Source organism: Lycium ferocissimum, chromosome 6, assembly GCF_029784015.1.
Source record: "Lycium ferocissimum isolate CSIRO_LF1 chromosome 6, AGI_CSIRO_Lferr_CH_V1, whole genome shotgun sequence".
NCBI classification, from domain to species: domain Eukaryota; kingdom Viridiplantae; phylum Streptophyta; class Magnoliopsida; order Solanales; family Solanaceae; genus Lycium; species Lycium ferocissimum.
In genome coordinates this window covers 57053056-57064831 of record NC_081347.1, presented here as the reverse complement: position 1 = coordinate 57064831, position 11776 = coordinate 57053056, and the positions used below count along the sequence as shown (strand labels likewise).

Below are 11776 nucleotides of genomic sequence, written 5' to 3'. Positions count from 1 at the left end.
TTTTTTTAATTAAAAAATAACCTAAATAATTTTTTTTTTAAAAACGTCATCAGCAAAAAGGTTATATATGCATTATTTTATAACGTTAGAGGTATATTTGTACTATTTTATAATGACAAGAATATATATATATTACTTTTATAATGAAAATATATCTTCTCTAAATCGCAAAATTGAGGAGTATATTTGCACCTTTGCGGCTTTGTCCCCGAATAAATAAAGAGGCGCTCCTTTTTGCTTCGGGGAAAAGAAAAAACATAAAAGGCTGTCAACACAAAAGGAAGAACGACCGGGACTCCTTTTATTCATAGGGTTAAGGTATGTTTTGAACTTTGAACTGAATTTGTATTTGTTTGGTACGCTTAGTAGAGGAATTTTAAGAGTATTGGTATTTGTTATGTGTTTCCGTTCACATTCTCCTCAAAGTATGTTTGTATTAATAACTAGTATGGTCTTTTTTTTTTTTTTCTTTTTTTTCAATCTTGCCATTTGGCTGTTTTCTGTTTTTATAATGGTCAGAGTACCGCATAACTTTTATTTGGAAAACCGAGATAGGAAAAAGCATAAATATGGTGTTGTATTGAAAGAGTAGAGCTGAGGAAAAGGGTGTAAGGGTTACTCCCATTGATTTCTCAGTCATATGTGTGTTACACCCCATTTTAACCCGGGGTCAAAATTAGAGTATAACGTATTGGAGATTCCTATTGATTGATTTTAAGGAGTCGCCACCTAATTAATTTTAAGGTGAATTAGGGCACCTAATTATTAACTTAAGGTAAAACTAACCTCCGTTAATAGTCTGCTTAACCAGTGATTCTAGGTAAGGGTTCTATATTATCCTAAAGGGAAGGGGTTAGGCATCCTTTAGGATCCGTTAACTTACGGTTATCCGGCCAAACTTAGGTTAATTATTTAAAGCTAAAAGTGACTTACAAATATTGCTAAAGTTTGAAGAAAATGTAATAATGTTGTTTAAAAATAGGATTTACAAAAATAATAAGTTGCATGAAAGATGTCTTTAAATACTATTTTAAAATAAAATTTATAAAGGTTATTAAGATTTTGAAGGAAAATATAATGATGCTATATAAATAATACTTGTGGAAAATACAATAATTTACTTATGCATAATAATTTTCAAAGAGAAGGTTTTAGCAAATGCGAACTAAAAATTATATTATATGAATGTTGTGATATAGAAAATCCTAGACTTATTTTTATATGATGAAAAAGGCATGGGTCTTCTTTCTTTCATTAACTCTATTTAACTATATTTGGCTAAAAGAAATGTATAAACGGATGAATCTAAAATGTTTAAAACGCATTTGAATTCATCTTTGCATATTGATGACATTTTAATTTTTTAAGATAGTAATAACAAATCATGATTCCTTAGCTCAACATATGTAATAATGCTATTTTGAAAAGTTAACTATTCTAATGAAAACAAATATTGTATGTCATACCCTATTTTAACCAGGGTCAAAATAGTTTATAACATCCCGGTAATTCCGGGGTTAATTAAAGTTAAGAGTCGCCACCTAATTATTTACGGTGAATTAGGGCACCTATGGTTAATTAAAGTTATTACCTAAAGTTGATTTGTTTTTAAAGTCTACGAAACCAAAAAGATCTAGGTAAGGGTTCAACTAACCTAGAGGGAAGGTATTAGGCATCCTCTAAGTTCCACTAATAATGGTTAATCCGACCGGACTTATAATTAATTAGGCTAATAGTGTAAACATGACATTTTAAATGTTTTTGGAAAATAACTTATAAATATATTGCTAAAATCTTAAAGTAAGATGTAATGATGTAATAATGTTATTTAAAATAAGACTTGTAGAAAATATGATAATTTGCATGTAAATAATAGTTTGTGAGATGAGATTTTAGTAGTTTTGAACTTTAGATAAACTATATTATATGAATATAACAATGTAGAAAAATTTAGTTGTATAAATAGGATTCAACAAAGAAGTGAGTTTTCTTTTTTCCTTTTTTATTAACTATGCTTAGCTAAAAGTCTACGCAATTGATTCAAACTTGAAGAGTTACTTATAAAGTATATTTGATTTTATGTATGCATATTAGTGGTGTTTCGAAATTTTCTAAGATAGTAATAAATAGGACATAACTCTTTTAATTCAAAATATGCTATTTAGAAATCAGTTATTTTGAAAATAGATATTAAGATACTATAAGTAACTATAATATAAAGGAAGAAAATGAAACTCATGGTATTAATTGTTAGTTCTTCCTACCCATTTACTAAATTAAAAAAAATCCTTAATGCCACTAAGGTTTATCTAAATTAATAAAACAAAAAGAATGCTAGTCATACTATGCACATTAAATGCACACAAATGAAATAAAAAGAGCGATGAGGCTAAATCGGCCATTTTGAAGCTACGAGGGGCCCGTCGTTGTTGGGCCTTGGCCCGATCAACAGCTGTTGCTGTTGTTTTCTTATTGGGCTGCGGACAGAAGAGGGCTGACGCGGAAGAGGTGTTTCATTGGGCTTCGGCCCAACGTCAAATGCGGGAGGAAACGAGTCGCTTGGACTCGTATGCGCGATGTCATGCATAAAAAAGAAAGGAGAAGAATTAGTATATAACCAAAGGATAATGTTAAACATGTAAAACTATAAACTCAAACAGATCAATAATAGCAAAAACTCAACGAGTCCCTCGGGGAATGTTCAGGCGGTAAGTATTTAGCCTCAAAATACAATAACATTGTAGCCTAAATGTGCAGCAATTAACAATCTCAAAACACAGAGCATTGGGTCATTAGTTATAACATCTACCCGTCTAAAAAGAAATACAGCAGCAGCGGTGTGCCTCTCTAGGAAATATCACTCGATCCGAAATGCAGCAAAACTTAGTCTTAATCAATTAATTTCAAGTTCAGTTGCATTCTTTATGGCAGCAGTCAACTTTCTTAAAACACAGCCGTAACATCAGTCAAACATGTAGTAGCAGGTATATCATCTTGCACGACCTCAGTATGGTATCGAAGTTAATTGACATGAGAATTTGGGAGCATAAATGTGAACCAAACAGATCGCATACCCAGTATTTGATCATGTAAACAAACTTTCAGCATATTCAATTTAACGTGTTAACATGGGTATAACAATCCCAATATCCTTACAAGTCCAACAAACATCATTACAAAGGCATACAGCCTTCTTAAGTGAGTCTAACCAGATTCAACTTTAATAAAGAAATGATCAGATGGTCCAAACTAATTCTAGCTGGAGCAGACCGAATGGAATAGAGACACATACCAAATCACAAATGAAATGAACAGGTTCAGGATTGCGCAACATGAATCATACTTCAGACACACAAATACATGAAAGCGGACCGAATTCATATGTATCGCTAAATAATGTTAGACCAAGACTACGTCGTGAATAAACCCGTGAGCCTAATTATTTTACCGACCACATAACTAAGCAGTAATGAAGTCACAACCCAACCATACTCATACTGGTGACTGAATAGATACTTAATTTATAACGACTAAGCTAAATTACAACCGTAAACTAAACATTCGAACCAAACATGGATCATAAACACAGCTAACGCACTCAATACACAAGAACCAAAGAAACTGAATATAAATACGAGAACAAACGTTTATACAAACAGTACAAAACATTTAAAGGACTACATGAAACCACTTCGCAAAATAGCTAATCACCACGTCTAATCAAAATCATACTAAATTAAGCGAATCTAACTACATCAATTTACATGGAACAGAACTTAAAATAGAGTGAAAAGGGGAATTTCTGACCTGTTTTGCGTACAGTGAAATGGGACGTCGAGGGTCTCGAATCTACGCTCGAATTCGACAAACGATTCGAGAACAAGAGTCTCAAAATCAAAAACCCAGAGAATGCTTCTATCAGAAATGTTAAGGGATAAAGTAGCACCAAATTTAGAGTATTCTCCCCCACCAAAAACCTCCCTTCGGCTATGGCTTAAGGCTGTATATATAGGTGTAAAAATTAGGGTTTCGGTTCGGGCGGGATTTTGAACTCTCAAATTCAAAATTGAGTCAAAATGGTCGTTCAAATCTGAACGTTGAAAACACTTTGGGCAGATAATCACGTGATTCGGTTTCAGTACATCCGAAAACGATTTGATTCTCTGTCAAACGACAGAGCTCAGGTAAAGCGAGCGTATAGACAACTTGTATATGAAAATAGGTAGACATAAATCTGCCATTGCTGAAAGCTAAATGGTTTCTTGTTTGGAAGAGGAAAGAGACAGTGTTTGCACGAAAATGGCATTGTTTGAATCTGCCATGGTTGAAAGGTGATTAAGTTTTTAGCTAAAATGGATGAGAAGTGAGTGTATAGAGAGAGAAAGAAGAGAGGAGGCGGCTGAAAAGGGATTAGGGCTGCATTTGTTAGGTTTTGTTTTTAGAAGAGGAAGAGTCGGGTCGGACCGGGTCGGATAGAAGGCGATGAAATTTGAAGTAAGTAGTGGGCTTGATGAGTTTAGGATTAAAATGTGGGCTGATATAATTAGTTTTCACACGGATTGAGCTCAGTCGTTTGGGCCATTTATTTGGCTGGTTTAAAAGAGTTTGTGGGTCATTTATTTGGCTGAGAATTGTTGGTCTTTCCCCTCTATTTAATTATTCTTGGGCTTTTGCCTTAGCAACTAGTATAAAAATATGTTATATGAAGACAAATAGTAATTAGTGTTCATAGAGTAAAAATTAATTTAACGAGTACGAATCCTAAAATGAAACGATGACGAACCATTTAAAATTTGTGATAAAGTAGTACTAGTAAAAAATAATGAAAATGAAGGTACTTAGGTATTAATAATAGTAGAAATAAAAATAGTAGTGAAAATAAAATATTTAGATATAATTAATCTAAAAGCCCAAGGAAACAAATGGGAATAAAGGAGGGACAAAATTGGGTGTCAACATTGTAAATACTATAAATAGTTTTAATCATAAATAGAAGAAAAGGAAACTGATGGTATTAATTATTAATTTCCCTTTAACTTAACTACCCGTTATTAAACTAAAATCCACTAATTCGCTAAGGTTCATCTAAATTAAGAAAATAAGACAAAAGCAAAGAGTTAGTCATGCTATACAAATTAAATGCAAAAAATAAGATAGGAAAGCCAATAAACTAAATGGGCTCAGCCCGTTTTAAGGGGGCTGCTGCTGCTGCTGTTTTTCATTTTGGGGCTTTGACCCAGAACTTCATTTTTTATTTCCTTGGCTGCGAATAGAACTGGACACGGAGGAGACGTCGTTGGGCTTTTAGCCCAACATAGAATGTAGGAGAAGAACGAATCACTCGGATTCATATGCGATGTTCATGCATAAAATGAAAAGAAAAGGATTAGTATCTAATCAATGACTAAGGTTAAACATGAAAAATATAAATTCAAAAGAAATCAGTAAGTTGTGTATATACTGTGCATATTGAAGTATACCTCATGTATACACATTCATAGGGATGTATAGAAGGTTAATATTGGAAAACTTTCGGACAATCCCAACTACCTTAACTTATTTCAAAATTGATGAGTCCCAAAAGAGACGGTAGAGATCACAAGAATATGAAATTACATAAAATCAATTAAGCTTGCATACACTGAACCAACACTGCCCGGGAACAAAGAAAACAAATAATATCATGAAATAATTTGCTGAGATTCAACAACTTGGCAGAGACACAACATGAGAGTATATTTAGTATTTTCATATTAGGTTGAAGGAAAAATCAGTAAGCATAGACGGGCACAGTCAAGCAACAATCAGAGTGAGAAGGCAGGCAGGTCATGATATGTGAGGAGAGATATATGAGATTCTGACAACTTTAGAGATGTTTCCACCCCCTCTTTAACATATAGGAAAGCATATAATTGATATTACGGAACTAGCAATGTAGGACTCGTCATGATTCAAAGGCATACATGACCATTCTTGTATGAAGTCATTCTGCATCTTAAGTTGACTCAAGGATCAAACTAGTCAAATGCCAAACAGCCTAAACAAGCATACGCGGACAGCTTCATTCTTCAAAATCAACAGGTAAGTACAAGACAAGAAACAGGCTGATACATTGAGGCTCTCTTACAACAAATAACAAGAACTGACAAGAGTATTCAATGCACTGCAAAGAACAACAAAATAGAACTCCCTATCACCAAAGCATGATAATAAACCAATACCAAGTGCAGAAAATAGAACCATATCCGGATAAAACATTACACATAATCCAAACTGACCAAAACCTAACAAACTCCAAAGATACGAGAAATAGAGGACTCAAACCAACAATCGATGACCATCCCGGGTACGTTCTATATTTCAGGGGTTTTGTAGGCTTAAACGAAATATGCAAGCAGGTTATACACTCACAATGCGAAATTGGACTTATGACTTATGTTTGAACACACTTTAATTAGTACAGTTTAAGCGGACTCACTAACAACAATAGCTAGATGAAAGGTTACTGAGATCATATAATATCACTAAGTGCGCATATATATCCCACATCCAACTAGATTTATCTCTCATAGACCTTAATCTCAGGCAGTTAAGGCGTTGTGTAATCGTTAAACTTATATGAAACATTTCAAGCGTCATGACAGTGTTGTGCAGCAACATAAACATGAATAGATAGCAATCGAACACAGATCCCTAACAAACCCATATGACTATGAACAATAACGTTTGAGCCAACCTGGTCATTCAATCAACGTATTATGAAAACTAACATCTTATCAAATTCTTTGCTAATAGATAAATAAATCACAACAGCTACACGGATCTACTAACAATGACGCCAAAAGAAAAATCCTAATACCACCATTTAACTAAAGTGTGAACCAGAACAGCAAGCAGTGGCAACTGTGTTATCGACCATTAAACTACAAACTAGCCAAACGCACAATATACGCGAATCCTATCAAGCTAACAACTAAGGCCAGATTATCTAACAACAGAATCCACATAAACGAACTGAGCTGGTGGAAACAACAGACGCGGGTGAACAACAAAACACTTACTAAATCACTAAAAACTGAAATTAAACCATTAAAGGAGAGTTGTTTACCTTCTGTTGGTGCAGTGAATTGAGGGTCGATGGCCTCGGATCTACTTACTCGTGTTGACAGACCCGAACTCCACACAAATAAACTCGGAAATCTCTGTCGCGGTTAAAGTCTAACAAGGCAGAGTGAAAAGTTTAAACGATGCAAAATCATAGAGGAAGAAACGCTAAGGATTTTTCAGATGGTTTAGGTGGCGGTCCAAAACTCCAGCCCAAAAAAAGCCCCTTTCGGCTATCAACTTAAGGCCATTTTATAGTAGGCCAATAACTAGGTTTTTCCTCGATTTTGGGCGGGATAAAAGTTTTGAAATCTTAGTCAAACTGTCTGAAATTTGAACGTTGAAGGAGTTTTGGACGGACCTGGTCAGATCTGTGCCCGAAGCAGAATTGAAAAATGGCAAAAGGTCGAAAAACAAGGGAAAAAGCGATGTGCTGCTATCCCTTCTAATGGAAAAACCGAGCTTTTTCCCGAAATGAACATGCATTTTCTGACCTTGACTAAAGGAAGGGGAAGGGTTAATTGAAATGGAGAGGAGGAGAGAGGTGGGGCGTATTGCACGAAAAATGGGTCTGTGAGAGTTGCATGAAAATGGGGGTGACAGGATCTGGGATGTCGAAAGAGGAGGTGAGCTTTGCCAAAGATGGAGGGGAGAGAAGATGATGACGAAGGGAGAGAGAGAGTGAAAGGAGACGGCTGAAGAGAGTGAAAAGAGAAAGAGATTAGGGTAAGGTGTATAGGAATAGTGGGCCGGACCGGGTCGGGTCAAATATTTCAGATGGGCTGGGTTAAGTGTTTGTTGGGCTGGCCGAATTTGTTTGAAATGGACAATGGTTTAAAGGTAATGGATTAAAATGTGGGATGGTGGGGAATCCGAATTTGCCTTTTCCTCCTCTACTTAATTATTTGTTTGGGCTTCTAATTTAGCAACTAGTACAATATATATTATGTGAAGATGAATAATAATTAGTATGTAGAAAGTAAAGGATTTAATAAAGTAAAATTGATTTAACGAGTACAAATCCTAAAATCAAATGACGACGAACCATTTTGAAAGTTGTGATGAAGCAATGCTAGTAACATCGATAGTAAAATAGTGAAAATTAATAATAGCGAAAATAAAGTGTTTAGTTCGTCAATAAATTTAGAAGCCCGCAGAAATAAATAGAAATAAAGGAGGGACAAAATTGGGTGTCAACAATGTGTAAAGGGGCAATTTTATGGTTAGTTAAGTGTGAAAGATAAGGAGAGAGAGAGAAAGAGAAAAAACGATTGCAAACATTAGTTAGAGACTATGTTGCTCGGAATCTTCAAAAATGTCAACGGCTACGTGTTAGATTCTCCAAAAGTAGTGTATTTTGAGAATCCGACACGGGTGTGGCATTGAAAGTGAAGGATCCCCGCAACTTAGGTTAGAGATGCAATTTCCTATGGAATATAGTCACACTTAACGAACTGCATATTCATACTTGTTGACTCTTTAAATATACAGGAAACATGTGTATTTGATTATTATTGATTCTTCTATAGTTTAATTTAATACAAGAACTAATTACTTTTGTGCACGGTTGACTCTCAATGGATAAATGAAGAGACGCTTTGAATATTTTATAAGGACCTCTTGGTTCTAACTTCTATCCACTTCACTATAAATGATACCTTTTGCTCTGTATTGAGACTCTAATTAATGTTATAGAATCACCATGATTCGAGGTATAAAATTCTCCCTTTCCCCTTCTATTTAGATTATAATTTTTAGGCCTAAGACTATCAACTTTTTCTAACAGTTAGTATTAAAATGGCTGCTGCTGAAATGGATAAAGAAGATCGAATAAGTTATCTGCCAAGAAATGTTATAGATCGTATCCTTGAGCTCCTGCCTGTCGAAGATGCAGCAAGAACTAGTATTTTGTCCACAAAATGGAGATATATTTGGGCTATGCTCCCAAATTTGGTGCTGGATAAGCCGTTTTGCAAAAAAGTAGCAGCAAGATCTGATTGTGTCTTCAATGCAATAGTAGACAAGATTCTCTTACAACATCTTGGAGATGTTTTGAAGTTTGATCTTGATGTATCAGCAGTACAGTGTCCAGATATTGATCGATGGATGCTTTATGTCACCAGGAATGGTGTCAAGAAGCTAAAGCTTAACATGTCAAAAGATAGTACTTTCAAAGTGCCTTCTTATATATTTAATTGTCCAACCCTGACAAAATTGAAACTCTTTAACTGTGTCTTCAAACCACCAAAATCTTTTCGTGGCTTTCCGAATCTTACAACGCTTTATCTGGAAAAAGTGACCTTTGTGTCAACAACAGAAATTATCAATGTCTCCCTTGTCAATTTGACCTTGATGCACTGTAATGGTACTCAATACCTCAACATTGTTTCAGCTGGGTTGAAGTCCTTGTACTATTGTGAGAGTCATTGTAATCTTGACCTAAATTGCTTTATCAACTGCAAAAAGTTGACATATTTATATCTCGAGGTTCTTAATTATTCAACACCCGCTGAAAGATTAACTTTGGAAAAGCTTCTTCTTAGCTTGACTACACTTGAGAAGCTTACTTTGTGTTCACAGGAACTTGAGGTAAGAATTTGACATGCATGTTGTTTTATTTCCCTTTCTTATTGGGGTTTGTTTCTTATTTTTGTATTTGCTCAAAAGCTTTTGAGTGCAGGTGCAGTTCCAAAAGGGCTTCCTTTTACGCTCAACTGCTTGTGGCACCTACATTTAGGTGTAGACTTAGGCCAAATCGGTCAGACTTATTATGCTCTCGAGTTGATTAAAAGTTTCCCCAATTTGAGTAAACTTGAGATTTGGGTAAGAAATGGTAGACATATATATGTGTGTGGTCATAGATAAGATATATATGTATGATCTGTTTTGTCTTTTCACTTCATATATTTGAACTTGAGAAGCTAAAATGACTTGGTGTTTCTCTATACATTAGGTCCAGGGTAGGGATGACATTGTTGAAGCAGATTTGAAATATATAGACGCACAAACCTGCTTGGACCGACCGCTCAACAAGCTCAAAGATGTCACTATGCATTATTTTGTGGGTTCAAAAGCTGAACTGTTTTTCATAAAGCTATTGCTTGCTCGTACTCCATCTTTGGAAAGGATGAGTATCGAGCCTGCTGGTTCTCTGGAAGAGTGGAATATTGCCATAGAATTGATGCGCTTTCCTAGAGCATCTCCCAAGGCAGAGCTATGGTATTTGACAAATGTAGATTAGAATTTTAAGTCGGTTGATTTGTGATTTGAGGCTATAAAGGCATGATGCTGTATGTTCTCAGCGTGTTCCCTTAATTACTTTGATAAACTTGTTCTTAAATAGATGTTTTGAAACTTCAGTCTTTACTGATGTGTGATAAGATTAGCTGTCCCTTTGCAAATGTCTTCCGTATGTATAAGAATGGACAGGAAGAAAGAATGAAAATACTTCTTTGGTTGTTTTTTGGGTGAGCGGAAAGAAATGCACGGAACAGAAAAAACACACTTTCGAAAAAAAAAAACTAACTAAACACTTGTTTATTCATACATGTTCGACTTCTTAAATGTCCTTATACAAAGGGTAATAGAAGTTCATGATCAGTCGAACTAAAACTTTTAGTTAATGACTGTAGATCTCACTAATTTACAAAGAAATGACATATTAAATCCAAGTGGGTGGTGATTGCGTGAAATTATATCCGTGGCCAGCCATTGATGGCTATTAAAAAAAAAAAAAAAACAGATTGTGCACAGATGATTAATGGGGTGGTGTGGCTATGAATTAGCCGGCAGCGAGGTGAGGTTTGACAGGGAGTTGAGCAAAGAATTTATGGATTTTTGTATTATGCCATTTTCAAAAGTATTTCACAGTTTTGAGGTAGCTAGCTCACAATTACACTATCACAAGTGTTCACACTTGCATTCCAAACGGCATTTCCGAAGAGAAGCACTTCTATTCCCTGCATTTATTTCAGAAGAGAATGAAATATTTTCATTCTCCCTTCCTGTCAGTTCATTCCCTGGTTACCAAACAAGTAGTTAAAAATGCATATGAAAGACGTTAGAGCAAAGGACTGCTAATCTTATCACATACACACATCAATACATAATTTAATTGGGTGGTGTGGTTATGAATTAGCCGTCAGCGAGGTGAGGTTTGGCAGGGAGTTGAGCGAAGAATTTATGGAATTTTGCAAGAAAAGTAATTTCAATATGTCCAAAATACATTTGGGCAGAATCAGTAGAGAATATCCAGCAGAATCAGCAGAGAATATCCAGCAAAAAGTTAATAACTAAATTTTACCATCATAAAAATAAGGCATTCATAATTTCAACGTTTTCAACATAATCGGTAGATCATTAAAACAGCTGTCTCATGATTGAAAACAAAATACCAGAAGGAAAATTGAAAAAAATAACTAACAAATTCCAGAAGGGACAATAGAGGTGTTTGGTAGATGAAACAATGTTGGGCGCTCCTTGCATTCTTAGACCAATTGGCTCCAAATCTGATCGAAGAGGGAAAATATCTTGAACAGTAGGACATAATCCAATTTGACCACATCAAAGCAATGTCTGCATTATAAAACCCAACTGGGGTTGGAAATTTTGTCGCCCCCTTTACTGTTTCAATGTCCGCTTCCTTTTTCAACTCCCAAACTTGTCTCCCATT

The 11776-nt window shown here is 35.1% G+C and overlaps 1 protein-coding gene across 2 annotated transcripts; it reads left to right on the top strand.

Annotated features, from left to right (window-relative positions):
- Nucleotides 1-227: 227 nt before the first annotated feature.
- On the top strand, nt 228-10504 carry LOC132060835 (F-box/FBD/LRR-repeat protein At1g13570-like). Of its 2 annotated transcripts, none has more exons than XM_059453744.1 (4): nt 228-318; nt 8891-9693; nt 9772-9927; nt 10058-10504. In XM_059453744.1, exons 2-4 carry the CDS (start codon nt 8902-8904, stop codon nt 10343-10345), a joined length of 1236 nt encoding a protein of 411 aa, XP_059309727.1. In that variant the 5' UTR covers nt 228-318; nt 8891-8901; the 3' UTR covers nt 10346-10504. The 2 variants fall into 2 exon arrangements, with proteins under 2 accessions (XP_059309727.1, XP_059309726.1); XM_059453743.1 differs by lacking the exon at nt 228-318 and adding an exon at nt 8596-8816.
- The last annotated feature ends 1272 nt before the right edge of the window (nt 10505-11776 follow it).

Excerpts from the sequence above, each read along its gene's own strand:
- LOC132060835 (XM_059453743.1), top strand. Across the intron at positions 9,694-9,771 it reads TGTGTTCACAGGAACTTGAG|CTTTTGAGTGCAGGTGCAGT; the intron begins GTAAGAATTTGA and ends TTTGCTCAAAAG. Across the intron at positions 9,928-10,057 it reads TGAGTAAACTTGAGATTTGG|GTCCAGGGTAGGGATGACAT; the intron begins GTAAGAAATGGT and ends TCTATACATTAG.